Below are 18,923 nucleotides of genomic sequence, written 5' to 3'. Positions count from 1 at the left end.
CTTATAAAGCTAATTTTATATCAGGTAGTGCTGTTTAAGTAAATTCAGTCTCTCTCTCTTTTTTTTTTTTTTTACTATGTAATATTAGCATATTTAAAGATACAGGCTACTACTAAGTAGTACAAGATACTAATTGCAGCTCAGAAAAGTTTGTCTTGGAAGCTTCGTAATGTGGATAGCGTAGTTTTTATTTAATGTTACAGAAAACATAACATGCTAACGTTTCCTTAAAGGCAACACTGTAATTTGTTAAACTAAATTAATTTGACCACTAGGTGTCTGTAGTTCCAAGTAGGATGAAGCTTGGAAGGATGGTACATGATGAAGCTTCCAAGTAACTAGTATTTGTTAAGACTACAACAACTGCTTCTTAATATTTCTTTTGCTCGGTGTTTTCAAATTACATCCCAGGTTTTGTTTCTTACGTTAACCCCAAATGCAGTTTTGCTATTTTTTCTGAGCAGATTTTACATATTTATTTCCCTCTTAACTTCCAAACAATGTAAAAAATAAAATATTTTTTTCTGCCAATTTCACAGGACTTATTTCCAGCCCTGTATCGTGCCTGCAAGTCTAGTTTTGCAAAAAATGATGGGAGTGGGTTAAATGCATTGAGGAAGTCCGAAACTATGGTTTGAGCTGTTCAGATCTACATAGTAAAGTTCTACAATTCTGTTGTTCTTATTCTTCATATCTCTGTTGCTCTTTTTTTTCCTTTTTGTTACTGTTGTTCTAAGGGTTCTAAGTTTGGAGCTAAATAAAGATAGAGATGTGGAAAGAATACATGGGAGTGGTATCAACACCCTTGATATTGAGCCTGTTGAGGGAAGATAGTAAGTATACAATTTAGTTTCTAAAAACATATATGAGTGCTTCCCTGGGTTTGGTACTATGGATTTATTTTCTTGATGTTGATGATATTGAGCATACTGAGATCATGCATGTTGTAACTTCTGTGCTTTATTAACACTTTCAGCATGTTATCCGGTGGATCAGATGGTGTTATTGTACTCTACGACCTCGAAAACTTGAGCAGAAAACCAAATTACACGTGTAGAGCACTTTGCTCTGTGGGAAGGTAGGTCCTCAAAAATTCTGTTAAAAGTTCATAGTGATGTCTCTTCTGTGACTAGCATTAAAATCAAAAATTAATGTGTGTTCTTATTTCTAGGATAAAAAGACTGTAGAAAATAGTGCCAGAAGTCTTTGAAGGCTAGCATGATGCATTATGGTTTCTAGCATGCCAAAAAAAAAAAAAAAGCCAAGAAACTTTGTGAGGGTTTATGTGATTTACTAAGTGGCAGACGCTAACTGTTTTTTTCTTGATTTGTGTACTCTTAACAGTTACGATATATGTACAATGACTCTCTGATATTATTTGGGCAGATCTTTGGCATTTCAAAAGTTAAAATGGAAGATATTAATTGTACTCATGTGGAAAGTAAAGTAGAGAGGCTTGTGTTGTTGTGGACACCATGAAAAAGTCAGAGTTAGTACCCCAATCTCATGTTTTAACATCAGAAAAAAAGACCAAAAAAACCCCAACCCTCTTCCAGGTTACAGTTTCTCACCTGTAAGTTGTCTTATTGTTTCATGTTGAAATTTTCTGACTCTATGCCAGTTACTATGAGAAAGTAATTTTGGGACAGTTGTAGAAATATTCCTTTTATCTCCCAAATATATGTACTATATATGGAGGCTCTTTGAATAAATATGTGTTTAAGCAAAAGGAAAATTATCTTTGCATAACCCTGCTCATCTGATACGAAAAAAAAATCTTAACACAGATTTGCAGTTGTTGGTTTTATTTCCCCTCTCCCTTCTCCCAGTTTTACTAATAGCTATTTTAAGGTCACCATGTGTTCACTAAGCACAGGAGTCATTAATACATCACTTGTTAAGAACAGGTTTGAATGAAGACAGATGTGTTACTGACAAGAATGGGGCATATTTTTCTGAAGAGCAGGATACTACTGTACTGTGTGTAAACTATATAAAGACTCAAAGCCTGTATTGATTTGTCAGGCTTTCCCTGAGGCAGTATAAATTTGTCCATTGTGGGCATTACATCTTCTAGCAAAAGCTGTTTTTTCCTTGTGTTCAGATAGTAAGGGTATCTAGTAGGTTAGAACTTTATCTGAAGACTCATAATAAGATACATCCTACTACGTAAAAGATTAGTAGCTACATTTCCCCTTATTTTCTCTCAGTCTTCAAATTATTTGAGGTCTAAGAGCTTCATGAGTAAGATCGACAGGAACAGAAGATTTGTAACAATAAAAGGCCTAAATGGTATCTTGGACCATAAGAAAGAAAAAGGGTAATAGAACATGCATCAAAACAAACGGGTAGGAACAGAATCTACTGCAAGTAAGCTGCATTTGGTAAGTGTTGATGGCTGGGACTTCTTGAACAAAATTAATTAAAATTGTAATTAAGCACAAGTAATGACTATACATCCCCAAATCTCAAAACTGAAATGAATTCTGAAACAGATACAGCAAACTGAAGAAATAAATGCTGAGAAGACACAGCATAAAACCTGGCAAATCTGTGCTAAAATCATGCCATCATTTACTTCAGTTAGGTCAGTAGAAATATTCCATACTTAAAAATTCTGTTTATTAGCATATTTTATGGTTTAACCCCAGCTGGTAACTAAACACCATGCAGCTCACACCTCCTCCCACCCCTGGTGGGATGGGGAGCAGAACTGGAAAAAAAAAAAAAGGTAAAACTCTTGGGTTGAGGTAAAGACAGTTTAATAAGACAGCAAAGGAATATTATAATAATAATAAAAGAATATACAAAACTAGTGATGTACAGTGTAGTTGCTCACCACCCACTGACCAACACCCAGCTCGTCCCCAGGCAGTGATCCCTGATACCTGTCCCCCAGCCAGCCTCCATTTATATGCTGCACATGACATCTATGGTACGGAACATTCCTTTGGCAAGCTCAGGTCAGTTGTCCTGTCCATGCTCCCTCTCTGCTTCTGTGGGAAGCTGAAGAAGTCCTTGACTGCTCAGCTGGTAAGAAAATTAACTCTATCCCAGATGAAAGCAGGACAACATAGTCGGTAGTCTGTTTCTTGAGTAGATGTTAATTTGCATAGTTGAATTTTTTATTATTTCTCAGTTGAGTAAAGGCATAAATTGTACTAGTAGAATCTGATTTTGTGTGATACAATGTTTTAAATGGTAGGCCTATTATTATTATTGCTTACAGTAACCATAGTAGGTTTTTTTGCCTCTATTGTTTGTTCCCAGTATTCATGTAGCTTCCTAGTATGCTTTAAATACTTACTGTAGCAAATTAGCTACAGATAAAGCTTCTGATACTGCAGTATGATTAATTCAGAGTTCCTGACATCATAAATTAATTTATAATTGCCAGTAAGAAACACTTCCTATCTGACTATCTGGCTCCTGTCTTTGAAGCATATGATAATGGTGTGCTACAAAAGTTTGCCAGTGTTCTAATTTGCAGGGCACAATGTAACTCTGATCTCAAAGTTGCTTGAAGTATAAGCACTTGGTAGAGGCCCTTTGAAGCTATTTCTGAATAGACTCTGAACTGGGTCTGCTGAGGGGCCAGCAGTTTAGAACATCAGAGGAGTTAATTCCTGATGGTAGGCTATGATTTACACAATGTTTCTCATGTAGAATATAAGACCACTATTGCAAAAAACCAAGAACATTCCTTGTTCCACCGGCAGTCAGCATACAGAGCTTTACATGGTTTCATATGATCCACGCTGTTCTGCGGCAAAAACTGGCATTTGGGAGTAATCAAACAGTACCAGCTTTTATTAATATATAGTTGATGCTTGTGTGTAAGGTAGTCTCCCCTACTCAAAACCTGTCTAGGAAGCTGCCTGTCTGGCAGTGACCTTACTGGAATTAATTCCGTGTTATTATTTGGTAGAAAAGGTTGGGGTTATCTGAGTAACAGGGGAAAATACTGCATATATAATGAAGTGGGAATAACATAGAGCCCTGAGACATGAAGCCAGACTAAATGGCATGTGGCCACTACTAAGCCTACCCAGATCAAAGATGATTCCTGCAGAGCTACTCAAGACCTTTTTAATTCATTCCTCAACCCTCTGGATTATGGGAGGATTGACTGCTCTGCTGCAGTGCTGGACACAGTCCAGTGTTGTGTACTTGTATTTATTGTACCAGGATAATTAGTTCCATGAGTTTAGATTGTTCTGCACAGTGCATACAAGTGCCTCTGCAGGAGTAAGTTCATGCGGAGTCAGGCTTGATTTCCTGGCATTGGAGCTACCAAAGATTTTTAGCTTGACCCCCCCTGTAAAATAAGTGCACAAAATCTGTTGATTTTTGGCACCGTGGCAAACTAACAGGCCATTCTGGGATATGCCTCAGAGATAAACAATGCAGGAGTTACTAAACTAAGTTCAACAGTTGCTCAATAGCTCTTCCTTAGCATTGTCAGTGTTGGCTTCAGGCTAGATCTGTTTGAAGACATCTTCTGCACTTTCTAGCAACCCAAGTATGCAGGAAGGTTTATTAGCTTAGGTGCAGTGACAGGTCTATACAGAAGATCTGCATCTGCGTTTACACAATGATACCGCTGCAATAGTTATCACTTTGGAGGCCAGGACACTTGAAAGAACAATGCAGAGGTAAGAGCTGCAGTGAAGAAATCTTGTGAGACTTTCACTAGCTACAGATGGAGCCATTTGGACTATTTTTGCATGTGTACTGCATCTGGCTGGGATGGAGTTAATTTTCTTCATAGTAGCTTGTATGGTGTTATATTTTGGATTTGTGACCAGTCTTGATAACACACTGATCTTTTAGCTATTGCTGAACAGTGTTTGCATAGTGTCAAGTCATTCTTTGGTCCTTGCTCTGCCCTCTCAGCGAGTAGGTTGGGGTGGACAAGACGCTGGGAGGGAAAACTGGGACACTTAACCCAAATTGACCAAGGGGATATTGATATTCCGTACCGTACAACGTCATGTGCAGCAATAAAACCGAGGGGGGAGTTTTCCAGGTGTTGTGATTGCTTGTGTTCTGGATGGGCACCTGTGATGAGGGATTGCTTATGCATCACTTGTTTTTCTTTTTTTTTTTTTTTTTGTGGGTTGTTTTGTTTTGTTTCCTGTTACTTGTTAAAATGTCTTTATCTCAACCTACAATTTTTCTCACCTTTGCTATTTGGATTCTCTCCCTCATCCTATTGCAGAACAGGAGTGAGAGAGCAGTTGTGGTGGTGCTTAGCTGCCCAGTACCGACCCACAACAGCATGGTACTTCTGAGTCTGGCAGCATAGGTTTGGGCCCTGAAGCTGGAGCCATGTGGATCCAGCTCAGATATGAGTGGCCTAGCAGGTGTGTGAAACCTGTATTGTTCAGAGCCTGGTCAGTTAAATCATATACTGGAGCTGTCAAGGTTGGCTCTGGTGTCCCTTCTTTCCACTACTGTTAATGTATTATTAATTATACTACATTCTGTTGCTATGCATAGTTGAGTTAAAAGTTTCATATTGTTCTTCCTCTTTAATTTCTGAATGCAAAAATAATTAACTTTTAGTAACTCAGTCCATTGCTATCTGGTGACTTCAGTAGACGTGAATTTCCAATAACTGTATAGCTGTAATTATAAGCTAATAATAATGAATTTTTGAACTGTATATGTGATTGTATTTTTTAGTGGATCCATTTCTAAGACAATGGGATTCCACAAGCTTAAATGGCTTTTAATGTTAGAACTTCACTTTAAACATTAGATCTTTAAACAGTAGAATTTAAGAATTTCGAAAGACATTAGTGCCTTTTGTGCCTCAGACTGACTTAACTTGAGATATGCTACAGATACCATATTTTGAAAAGGTAAATGGTCTGTAGTTACTTGAAATGAGGGCTCTTCAAAGTAATTAACATCGGTTGATTGAAAATTGAGGCACCAAAACAACTAGTTCTTGAAAACTTCAGTACAATTTTAAAAAAAAAGTTTATGTTTTCAACTTGTAATTGAATATCAAGGCAATTATAAGATGATTATCGAGACTAACCAATTGTAATCTTCTTGATTTTAGGAGCCATCCTGATGTACATAGATTCAGTGTGGAGACAGTCCAGTGGTATCCTCATGACACTGGCATGTTTACATCCAGCTCATTTGATAAAACCTTGAAAATATGGGATACAAATACTTTACAGGTAAGGGAGAATTTCTACGGCTTGCAGGCTCCTTTGTATACATGTTGTTCATTTTGCATCTGCAGTTCTCCCAGAGCTCAGCAGGACCAAGCATCCAAAAGGTTGAAAACCAGCTGATTGTTAGAGCTGTGAGTGCAGCAGCAGGGTGGCGTGGTTCTGGCGTTCACGCATACCTTGGTGTGTACCTGCCTATTTCTGAAGACCTGAATGTCTAAACTGCACAAGAGCTTGGAATGCTTGGGATAATTCCTTTCTGCCTTGCTGTGAACAGGAATACAGCTAGTTGAATTTATGCTACGTAAACTTGTCCACCAAGGTCTGGTCTGGAGTTCATTCTTGGGGATTGTTGAGTGTAATGGTAGTGGACAGTGGGCTAATTATTTTTAGTAACCAAGGCCTAAATACTGCTTTTGAAGGACTGGTGATCTTGGCATTAAGTCATTAGGTCTAAAATTATGCTGTTGTAAGTGCTACAGACATCATTTCTAAAAATTGCTGAGGGATGAGAGGAAACATTAAGAAAATGCTAACCAATGTAACTGGTGTTATTAAAGTAAACAGATTCTGTAGGATTTTAGGTTGCTTTGCCTCACTAATCCTTGCATCTAATTGTAGAACTATGAATTCATGACTGCAGTTTGTCCCGTTTTCGGTGTGAATGTATTGATGGATTTACATTGATGATATTTGAATGTTGTTTCATGCATAGTGAAAGAATTTAGGAAAAAAAAAAAAGAGGTCTGTCATCCTAGGGACACAATAGAGAATAAATTTTGACCTCTTTTTTTGTAAGGTGTGAAGGCTGTGTTGGCAGTTACTAAATCTGTTCATAAACGCAAAGTTCAATTCATTTTCCAGGTAGTTCTGTGAGCATCACTTAAAAGAGACAGTGTGCATGTGGGGGTTATTGATTGACCTGTTCTGCCACCAAATGGTGTATTTGAAAACACAGACAGCATAGTTTTAAGGTTTCTTTTATATATATACAATATTTTAGAGTGAGGCAACAAAAGGAATGTACCTGAAAGGAGTTGTACTGGTTATTAAAGCAAATATTATATTTCGTTACTTTTTAATGCTCACAAAGGAGCTAATAATTTTGTATGGGTTTTTTGGTTTGGTTTGTTTTTTTTAAGAATTGAAGATAGTATGTAATGTTTGTGAATGACAAGGATGTTCTAAATTTAGTCTAAGTGCCTCTTTCCTGTTGACTTCTATCTCTATATTACAGCCTTCTTGTTTACAGTTTTTTCTTGCTAGCTTTTTAAATTTTTGGTAATTTTTTAATAATTTCCATTCGTGTTTCTGATTAGACAATTTTTTTGGTCTTTCTTTTGGGTCATCTCTGAGCTCTGGCATAGTTGTTCTATTGTTGGAAACAGACTCACTTACTTTGTGATGTTTGCATGATGTGGTTTCTAACCAGCAGTTATTGTTAGTATGTAAATAGAAATATTTGTAATAGTCTTATTTGTATCTGTTACTTGAAAAATACTTAATGAGGATTTAAATTCTGATAACATCCTTGCGCTGTGATTAATTTAATCTTTTTATTATCAGCCTGCAGATGTATTTCACTTTGAGGGAACAGTGTATAGCCATCACATGTCTCCAGTTGCTACAAAGCATTGTTTAATAGCAGGTATGTATGTGTTTTTAAGAAGGGCCCCGTGTATTTTGGGCTTACAGTATCAAGCAAGTAATATTCAGTAGGGGTTTTTTCTCCCCTGTCTTATTTTTACATAATTTGAGTTTTCATAAGACATAAGGTCATTGGTAAAATAAAGTAGTATCAGTTAGTTGGATGTTGTTGATGAGAATATCACATTTGTTCTTCTGAAATAATGCATCTTTCAATTCTCCTTCTAAATAAAAATTCCTACCTATAATTGTATTACCTCTCATTACAAAAGGTAGCATTTGAAGGTTATTAGATCCAAACATAGTAAATTGTGTAAATAATGGTGTATGTGTATTGCATACATGTACATAATTTAACTAAGTTTAGCAAAAAAAAATAAAGAGGAGCTAAGAGCTATTTTTAAGGTTCATAATTACTGTCCTATTTACCCCCAGTTTCTAAATTTTGTTTGGTAAATTTACTTGGGCTAAAAATGTAAATCTTTTAATAGAATGCATTTCTCTGAGTAAATGAGCTGTTTTCTTCTATTTCTTTGTCATTGCTAAGATTTTTTTGTTGTTGTTTTCTCAAATGCTGGGGATTTTTTTAGCAGTCTTTGTTTCTCTTGTTACAGTTGGTACCAAAAGCCCCAAAGTACAGCTCTGTGACTTGAAGTCTGGATCCTGTTCTCACATTCTGCAGGGTACTTTTTAGTCTGAAACATAAATGTTAGACAATAACTACTTTGAGTAAAACAAGTCCTGTAAAGAAACACTGTATACAATGTATTCTTTGTAAGTAACATGACTGACTTATTTATTGCCAGTTGTGAAAGTTACACAGTGGCAAAAGGTTCTTCTTGGTATTAGTCTAGTGCTGATGAATTGGAGAATAAAAATATTAGCATTTTTGTGAGCTAATCAATAGTGATTACTATTTATTACATGGTTAAGTGTAGACATTGGTTTTGTATTCATGGAAATTCAATATGGGGTGCTGGGTGTTGGGTTTTTTAAAAAAAAAAAAAAAAAAACCACAACAAAACAACCTCAAAAGAAAAACAAGGAAAAAAAAAAAACAATGAAAAAACCCCACCAAACAAAAAAATCTTCACTATTTTAAACAAAATATTTGTGGAGGCGCTTGCATGAATTTGTTTAGAAGTTTCTGTATAACAGACAACATACTACTTGCTATAGAGGGGTAGTATCTAATCCTTTGCATTTACTTAATTCAGTAAACACAGGGATTTATTGTTCCATAATCCATTACTTTTTGCACTTAATGAGAATTTGCCCTAATGTCTAGTGTTTTCTAATGTTTACTTTTGGGGGTATGAATGTATATACACATGCTTAAGTGAAGGCAGTTACAAGGTAAGTCATCATGCTTTAAACCAGCTGGGCAAGAGCCAGATCTGATCTGGAAACTGTAGAGAAGTGTTAACTCAGACAGCAATGTGGAAATGCAGCTCTGTTTCTTCACTGGCCAGCTCAAGTCTAAAAGCAGCCTAGGTGCTTCTATCTGATACAGAGCTTAAGCCATTAAGTCCTTCTGAACTGAATCGGGTCCAATGTTCTGTTTCTAGGACTGAGAGCACCGGCAACTGCAGACACAAAAATAGTTCTGGTGAGAGAATCAGTTTAGTTGCAGCAGCGCTTCCTAATTTTGACACAAGAGCTAGTGCTTTCCAGGAGCAAGCTGGTTGTGTCTTTGTACACAGCCTGGCAGAGTTAGCTCAAGTGCAATATCAGAGGAACAAGTGGAAGCAGATTACATCCTCCACTAAACATAAGCAAATAATTCTTTACAGAAATTGAAGCACTCAATAGTGTCTTGAAAAAAGGTATGAATATTTTTCACATAGGCTAACTCTAGCATCTGAAATGGAGCTAAATGCTTAGCTGTAGTTTACTTAATGGATCCAAATAAATGTGTCTGCCCTGAGCCTTCCAGGTGTATCCTGTAGTACCTGTATTATGGAGATTTTTTCCATTATCCTGCGCTTCACAGTCCTTTGATTACTTCAGAAGTTATACTCATGTAATACTCCATATATCACTTTCAGCTCACTGCAATCCCACTCGAGCAAGAGGAAGAAAGAGAAGTAACTTTTAGCCCAAAATAATATATTTTCACAAAATTCAAATTCATATTACAATTTAGATTATTGTTCTGGATTGGTGGATCCTATAGAACTAAGTACTTTCACTGTTAGTTATTTACATAAAATGGTGTGTATAAGCGTTTTCATATAATTTTTAGGTCATCGGCAAGAGGTACTTGCAGTGTCTTGGTCACCACGTCATGAGTATATTTTGGCAACAGCAAGGTAGGGATGCTGCTGTACTATTATATGCACTAAAATTGTATGATGGTTAAATTTTATGTATTCATGATGCATGTTTTTTACAATTCAAATTCACTTTTAAAGTTAATCTTCATCATTTACTTTAACCTATTCACAGTTTTGTAGATCTCGTCTCAAAAAAATAAGCCTGAAGAGCTGCCCAAGTGATGTTTATTTTATAGGAAGATTCTACAGAATTTTGAAACAGTAATTGCATTTAAAGGTATAGGAATGGCAGAACATTATAGAGACACTTACTTCTTACTGTTTCTTAGTGTGCACATTGCTAATCTGTTTTATAACTAAGTAAAACATGTTTAGCTCAAAATACCATCCTGGTTAATCGTACTCAATTACGTTGAACAGCATAAACCAGGTAGCTTAGCTGATGGGTAATAACTTTCCAAGCTGCAGTAATTCAGTGAGTATGGATTGTGTTGTTTGTTTTTTTTAATTCCAGCCATTTTCAGTCTAAAGGATCCTCTTGGTTTTCCTATACGTTTGCATATGTTAACTTTTGATTACAATGTGATGTTTCTAATTTTCATGGTTGGCATGTTTTATTCTTTTGAATTGCAGAGAGGAATGGCTGTTTTGTAAGTTAAGAGTGAATTTTGAATAAGTTGATAGCAGAATTGTATACCCTTGGTTTCTGATGCCAAGCTTCTGAAAGGCTCAGCATAGCTGGGAAGTTTTCTATAAGTCTGATTTGTTTGTTTGTTTTAGCAAATTAAAAATTGTTTCCTTGTGTTTCCATCACAGAAATAGTAGCAAATCTTCCTTATTAAATATTGATTTCTTGACATCTCTCAAAAACATTTTGCTTCAAAGTCATACCTATAAACTGCATCTACCTATGTTGTCATGTTGCCTTATTATAATTGGATGTTAAACACGTTTCTTATGGCTCCATTACTTAATTCAGTACTATAGTTGGGCTACTAGTTCCTATTAACATAACTCACTTTTGCCATCTGCTAAGACAAATATGGGCAAGAACTGGTAACACTGAGATAACGAAGAGGTAGTGAGGAGAGACTGACTGGTACTGTTAAAAAGAGAATCTGGATTAATCTTGTGTATCAGGAGATGCGACTGTTTTCCAAGACAATTGTGAATTTGCTTTTGATCACTTCAGGGAAAATACATTTTTGGGGTTTATGTGGTTTGCATGTGAAACATGTTATGTCAAATTTCTCTATGTGATGCCCAACTCTTCTATAGTTTTGGCAGGAGGTTGGAATGGTCAGAGAAGATACATGGTTTCTGGGTCTTTTTCACACACTTTAGTTTCAGGCAGTAGAGAAGATTATAAGCTCTTTCTTGCTCATTAAAACTGGCTAGAAAAGATCAGCTAATAGAAACTGCATCATCAAAAATGGACAACTGTACACTTTTATTTTAAGGAAGCTCTTTCTAGGCCTTCATTAAGAATATTTCAATGAACTGCTTGCAGTTTATTGCTCGTTTTACAGTCAGCTCAAGCGTCAGTAATATCTCTATTCACAGTCCTAGAATATTTGTTTGCAGCAAAGTAATGTGTTGTCAGCATATTCAGTTGGAATACCACTTGGAAGTTAACAGAATCACTCTGTAGTGGAGGGAAGGCACAAAAGAACAAACTAGTCATTAACTTTTTCAGATGCAAAACAGGTAAAGAGTAACAAGTGGTTTTGCTCTGGTCAGTTCGTATATGTATACTATATGTATTCCCAACATTAATGCACTCATCTAACTTGAGAACGCACAGGAAAAAGTACTTCAGTTAGAAGACTGCTTATCTAACAGTTTGATTGGGTATATTTTCCAGCTGTAGATCAAAGAGATGCAGTTGTTTTAGTTCAGTGGGCATGAGAAATTATTTATGTTTTGGAGTTGTTTTTTTTTTTCTCCAAAAGGACAGTTAAGTTGCTGGGAACTGTGCAAATCGTTTCAGTAACTATATCTACACTGGTGACTTAGTGCACGGGAAGCAGTCTTTTCTATGAATTTACCTCCTGTCTATGCCTGGGCCTCTTGTGGTGCACAAAGAAGTATATAACTGAAATGCTCACATGAAGCTGCCGTACAAAGTGCACTGCCTGCAATGTTGCTGTCTAAGCGTGTACCTAGTACCAACAGTTATCATTGCTTTTGTTGCTGGCAAAGGCACAATGTGAGCAAAGCATGAGCATGCAGCCTGGGAACCAGAATGAATCACAGCAGCTTGTCTTTCTGTCCTTGTGCCACCCTGGTAACGTAGACAAAGCCAGTGACTTCCCAGAGAAGCAAGCTCTCGGTGTTTCTCTGCCATAGTACGGTATGACAACAGAGCATATAGATCTATCCAGCCTTCGTGTGTGTAGCCAACTTCTGTACAAGTCATACTATAGATTTGCAGTGGCCATTACAGAAAACGCTGGAGGTCTGTAGCTACAGTTTAATCAACAGCAGAATGAGCAAGTTTGTTCCTAGTCTGTGTGTGTATGCAAGGGTGTTACGTTGTAGACAAAGAGGCAAGTGTATTGTATTGTAGACGAAGATTCACTCTTAGAAGCCTGTGGTCTACCAGCTGTATTTATTAATACATGTACATGAATGTCTGAAGTCTTTCTTAAGTATCTTTTCATGAAATTTTGTTGGCTTGAATGTGACTGCATGGTGAGTAGTTCAAAATAGTTGCTGGGCCAGGGTGAGTGCCTGGTGGGTTGGCTAAAGACAGTCAGTCATTGAAGCAGGATGCACACAATTTCCCTAATATATGCAAATCTGTTTTTCTTAGTGCTGATAGTAGAGTAAAATTATGGGATGTGAGGAGAGCATCTGGATGTCTGAGTACACTTGACCAGCACAATGGAGAAAAATCCAAAGCTGCTTCTGAGGCAGGTAATACAGACTGTAACTGGTGGTAATCCACGTGTAACTAGAAGCATTCTTATATTTCATAAATGTGTTGGTGGAGAATATGGAGATAATCCAGTTGTTACCTACTGGGTAACATAGGCCATTGGATCTCATTCAGTTGCTTCTGTTATAGAGACAGTGTTTGTGGCTGGGGATCTTGTTTAGAGAGATCTCCTTGGCAACGGTATTGCATCTGTTCAAAATGTTTTTCCCCTTTAAATGGGAAATTTTGCAATCTGTTTTATGGGCGGAAGAATTCATTCCTGGTGTAGATTAGGTTTTATATAAAGATCAATCACTTCATACTTCATAAGCTGTTCCAGGAGTTAATTACCCTCCTTTAAAAACAGAGACAATACAAAGAAAACCCACAAAAGTGGATTCCTTTTCCTGTTTAAATTAGTCTTGCTTCCAGCGCAAGCCTCTAGAATATTTTTCTTATATGTGGTGCTGTAAAATCAATTATATTCCTTTTATACTGAATAAAGTATACAACAGAGTATTAATATGATTATATTTAATTTTGCAGGAAGCTAAATTACACTCTTACTACAGTACAGTCAACTGCATTAATGGTGCCTTGTATCAGTTGTTATTAGCTACGATGTTAACATTTTTATGTACCTGTATTTTCAGGTCACATTCCTGTACCTAAGGGGGAAAAAAAAAAAAAAAAAAACTAAATCAGAGGGAAGCTTCAGAACTTTAAATTACAGTTCATGAATTTTGGTCAATTCTGGACAAAAGATATTTAATTTTGGCAGGCCAAAAAAGTTCTTGAACAATCACTGTTCTGAGGTAGAAATAAATAGTATTTGGAATTGAATCACAATGCATACACCATATCATGGCTCTGAAAAAAAGGATTTGTGTAGCATAAATCATAGTGATTAAAGCTACAAGTCGGTGTTGTTTATGTGCAACTTAAAATGCATGTAGAAAAATGCATACATATTTCTGTAAAATCAAACTAATTTTCCAAAATGTACAGTTAGAGGGTATGAAGTAGCCATAAGTGTCTGTTTTAATAACCATGCTCTCTACTGTGTAAATTGTAGTGCAGTAATACAGATGTTTGGTTTTGACAACTTTAAATTTCACTGAAATTCAAGAAATTACTGAAATGAAAATGCTATAAAGAAATCTAAAACTTATGAAAAAAGAAAAATTTGTTTAAATTTTGTTTTACGAAAAATGAAATTCTATGCAACTCCCAAAGTAATTAGTGCCATTTTACACATTCCTTTGAATAATGCGTTGTCTTGTTCAAACACAACAACTTTCTTTCCAACTTTATTTCTCTGTCTGACAGGTTCAAGATGAGTTTTTTGATAATCTAATGGCAATCAGATAGACTAGGATATTAAATATATTGAAATATAGCTGAACTAAATCAAAAGCAGCTAACATTTATTTTTTATAAAATCTTTGAAAAACATAACACTTCTTACCTAAGAGGTACGTGTAAATTGTGTACTGCAGTATAATGCACCTTGTCCAATTTTCAGTGAGTTAATTTATGGGCACCATAATTAGGTTTGCTGTGGTAGCATTCAGTTGGATTTTAGCTACTTTAACTTAAGAATGTGCAGTATTGCAGGGTGAACTCAACGGAATTCATTTTTAGTACTCTGTAACAATACAGAATAGAACAGAATATTCAGTTGGAAGGGACCTACAAAGATCATCTAGTCCAACTGCCTGACCACTTCAGGGCTGACTAAAAGTTAAAGGATATTATAGAGGGCAATGTCCAAATGCCGCTTATGCACTGACAGGCTTAGGGCATCAACTGCCTCTCTGGGAAGCCTGTTCCAGGGTTTGACCACCCTCTTGATAAAGAAATGCTTCCTAATGTCCAGTCTAAACCTCCCCGGTGCAGCTTTGAACCATGCCCATATGTCCTATCACTCGATATCCAGCAGTGCTCAGCACGTCCCTCTGCATGTCCCCTCCTCAGGAAGCTGTAAAGAGCAATGAGGCCGCCCCTCAGCCTCCTTTTCTCCAAACTAGACAAGCCCAGAGTCCTTAGTCACTCCTCATAGGGCATTTCTTCCAGCCCTTTCACCGGCTTTGTTTCCCTCCTCTGGACGCGTTCAGGGGCCTTCGCATCCTTCTTAAATGGTGGGTCTCAGAACTGCACACGGTACTGCAGTTGAGGCCGCACCAGCGCTGGATACAGTGGGATAATCCCCTCTCCTGACCGGCTGGTGATGCTGTGTTTGGTGCACCACGGAACGTGGTTTGCCCTGTTGGCTGCCAGGGGCCACTGCTGGCTCCTACTGAGCCTGTTGTCGACCAGCACCCCCAGATCCCTCTCTGTAGGGCTGCTCTCCAGCCACTCCTCCCCCAGTTTATACTTGTGCCTGGCCACCCCAGATGCAGGATCCAGCATTTGTTCATGTTAAATATCATGCCAGTGATGACTGCCAAATGCTCCAATCTATCTAGATTCCTCTGCAAGGGCTCTTGTCCCTCAAGAGAGTCAACAGCACCTCCCAGTTTGGTATCATCAGCAAACTTGCTAATGGTGCATTCAACTCTGGCATCCAAATCACTAATAAATATATTGAACAGAACTGTCTCTGGAATTGAACCCTAAGGAACACCTCTGGTGACCAGTCGCCTGCCAGATGCTTTTATAAACTAAAAGTTAAATTATGAATTTACCATGTTACCATTTAAACCGCATTTTCAGTATTATACATTGAAATAAAAACGTATATACAAATAGCAATTCCTCTGAAATCTGAATGAGTCCTTTTTCCTGACAGCAAGTACTGCTCACAATGGGAGAGTTAATGGTTTATGCTATACAAATGATGGACTTCATCTGTTGACCATTGGTACAGATGATCGGATGCGACTTTGGAACAGCTCTACTGGCGAAAACACGTTAGTAAGTTTTCAAGGATCTTCGGTTATGTTTTTACTTGCACTTAATTTTAGAAGATTTGTAATTTGTGCAATTGTCATTACAACTTTGGCTGTTTATTCATTTTCATAATCTTGTCATTAGAAAATTTTGTGAGCAATATTTTTCCAGATTTCTTTTCTTATTTCTACTTCTTATAAAAAAAGAAAAAAAAACAGAGTATGAAGAAGCCTGGATCTACTTAAAATTCAAATATGGTAACTTTATATTCATTAATTTGTAAGCATAGCTGAAAACACTTCAGACAGTAATGAAAACCTGAATATGCAGTGAGTGTTGGTAGAAATTTATTTTTTTTAACTATTAATTGTCAGCATGCTATCCACAGGGCAGTTGTCCTTAGCTGAGAATTTCACTGATTGACTGCCTTGCTTTCTTCCAACTTCCTTTGTGTTTTTCTGGAATCTCTCTTGTGGAGTTGTATAGCAGTATTAAAAGTATCTATCCCTCTACATTTGCATTGCAATCAAACAGCGGGGCAGGGGAATTAAATCTTTACTGTTGCTCCAGTCCTTTCTACGGCTTGTTTTTTGCTGAAGGTTCCGATTTTGGTTTTCCGTTCAGAAAATGAAAATTGTTTCCTATGTTTATTTTTCAAGAAGAACACGCTAGGTAAGTCAGTTTGCGTGGGATTTTAGCCAGTTGTGATTACGGTCTGTCATTGCTGTCAGGAAAGGAGGAAATTTTACACTACCTTAGAAATCTTTTACTTCTGCTGCTCGGTTTCAGAACACAGCAAAAAGAATTCCTTATAGATACTTAAATGAAAGGATTTTTCTGTCTCCATGCTACCCATATTTGCCAGCTTGTTCTCAGCACTTCATATACAGACATCTTTCTGTCTTCAAATTACCACTACCAAAGTAGATAATAGAGTTTGTTCACTCTCCTGTCACCAGCTGGATCACTGTTTTTTGTTTTTCTGTGCCTGTTAGTTCATTGACTTGTTTCATAGGCTATTTTACAGTTTTCTTATTTGGTGTGGAATAGCTTGATCCTGCTTTGTTTTATCAAGTCCAGAGTTACATTGTCCAGAGTACTGTGTTTTCACACACTGCCCAGAGGTGTTGCTTAAAATAATTGTAAGGCACCAGCAGACAAATAAATGCATGTACAGGTAATAAAAGTTCACACCATAGTGCCTGTGTTTACCCTACTAGCTAGTCCTTGTGATCTCCATAATTTTTTCTATACCTTTCAAAAGGTATAGAAATTAAGCCATGCATATGATTTTTTTTGAGTCAAATTTCGGGCCTAGTGGATTGTTTCCGTTAGTAAGAGAAGTGAATGCTGGGAGCCCTACACATCTTGCCTACATCCTTTGTCACAAAAAGGAATAGAAAGCCCTGATTCACTGAGTATAGGAAGAATCAAACAGAAGGAGGCAGGTTTTATGTTTGTCTGTGTGCTCAAAAGACAAAGTCAGTTTTTAAGATCTTTCTTCAGTTCTTGTTTCGGCAGCATCCTTTCCTTTCCATAGCTCCTCTATCAAGCAGGAACATTTACACTGAGTATATCCATATAATTTACTTTTCCCAGCCTACACTCCTCCTTTTCATTGTACGCGCCTTTGTTATGAGCAGTGTTGTGGCTTGGGAATTGTTGCCGATAGAGCTCACATGCTGTGTAAAGGAGTTTAATTGCTCTTTACCAGCAGAGTAATATGACTTTTAAACGACTAGCATCGACAAGACTTAACAGAGTCAATATTTACAAACTCTGTCTTTACAAAATGAGCGATATTATCCACAAAGAACTTGACAGAAGCTCAACATCTGATGAAAATGTCCTCTCAATATGAAAAAATATCAATCTACTTGTATGGTAATCAAACTCTCTTTGTATATATTTTTATGATGATTGAAAGAGATTTTCTCAGGGCTCCTTTTATTATAGTTTTCTTCCATAAGTGCTCTTTGCTATGAAAGAATGTACTTTAAAAACAGAGGAAGAAGTAGTTGTCTTCCTTACCTCGCTCATGTGATCGATGCATATATTGGCCTCAAAGTTTCAACTCAAGCAGTTGATGGGAGTATGAATCAAGAACCTGACAAAGGAAGGCATTTGTATTAGAATATCTGCTTGATAAACTTTACAATTCTGTTAGCCTATAGTCAAAAGATTTCACACTTAGGATTTTATTTTTTTTAACTATGGGCCACTTTTCGGTAGGGATCTTTAAAATTAACCCAGAGAACTTTGGCAACGTGGTATGTAGAAGTGAATTTCTGTTTTTCAGCACAAATTAAGAGCATAGGCTGTAGGACAATATTATTTGAAAACAAAGCATTTTATATATAATGCTATGTAGTATTAATGAATTTACAATTTAAATACTGCTTTTTAATTAGAAAAAAATCCTTCTTTTAAATCATAATGTGTGAATTTGAGGTGTTCACAGTAGAATTCTCCCTCTCATGAAAAAAAAGTATGTTTTATTTGTCAAAATTCTAATGCGTTGTTTTAATTAAGTTTGTTTAGAGGTAAGCTATACTGTTCTCATGAATATATTTCTGTATTTTCTTATGAATACACTTTTGGTGTATGATAGGACCAAATTATACTGATGTATCCAACTGGAATATTTCCTACTGTACTTGTAAACTTTCCATGTTCAACCTTTGGTGAGATTTTTATCTGTATAGGACTTGTCAAGAGCTTGAAATGTACAGACGCTAATAAGCTATAATTCTTATACTGCTATTTGCAAGGCTTCGCACACACCTCACAAGCCAGGTATTAGAAATGTGGCATTTGCTCCTATTTCAGCTGCCCTTACAGGAGACAGCATTGAATTTCTCAGTGGTGATTTAGCTTTGCTTAGAAGATAGGCTTTTTATCACTCTTAACTACTCCATGATAATTTAGCACATTATTCTTTACTTGCTTTTCCTTCATGAATCACTTTCTTCTAATACCTTTACTTATGCCATCCTT

The 18,923-nt window shown here is 36.7% G+C and overlaps 1 protein-coding gene across 12 annotated transcripts in view; it reads left to right on the top strand.

The window, feature by feature from the left end:
* The window catches only part of ERCC8 (ERCC excision repair 8, CSA ubiquitin ligase complex subunit), a 30,751-nt gene that overhangs the window by 1,456 nt on the left and 10,372 nt on the right, over positions 1-18,923 (top strand). For 6 of the 12 annotated variants that reach the window (XR_012584838.1, XM_074569048.1, XM_074569055.1 and 3 more), the window contains exons 2-9: positions 738-833; positions 977-1,078; positions 6,074-6,197; positions 7,758-7,839; positions 8,453-8,521; positions 10,084-10,150; positions 12,930-13,033; positions 15,826-15,950. Coding sequence is in view for 11 of the 12 variants with exons in the window: in XM_074569048.1 (XP_074425149.1) it covers positions 738-833; positions 977-1,078; positions 6,074-6,197; positions 7,758-7,839; positions 8,453-8,521; positions 10,084-10,150; positions 12,930-13,033; positions 15,826-15,950 (769 nt within the window). In the remaining variant the exon portion in view is untranslated. The remainder of the gene's footprint in view (positions 1-737; positions 834-976; positions 1,079-6,073; positions 6,198-7,757; positions 7,840-8,452; positions 8,522-10,083; positions 10,151-12,929; positions 13,034-15,825; positions 15,951-18,923) is intronic. The other 6 variants (XM_074569050.1, XM_074569056.1, XM_074569047.1 and 3 more) reach the window with 3 other exon arrangements.

Source organism: Larus michahellis, chromosome Z, assembly GCF_964199755.1.
Source record: "Larus michahellis chromosome Z, bLarMic1.1, whole genome shotgun sequence".
Lineage (NCBI taxonomy): Eukaryota > Metazoa > Chordata > Aves > Charadriiformes > Laridae > Larus > Larus michahellis.
Note: the sequence above shows the minus strand (reverse complement) of the source record. Positions and strands in the feature narration are given on the sequence as shown.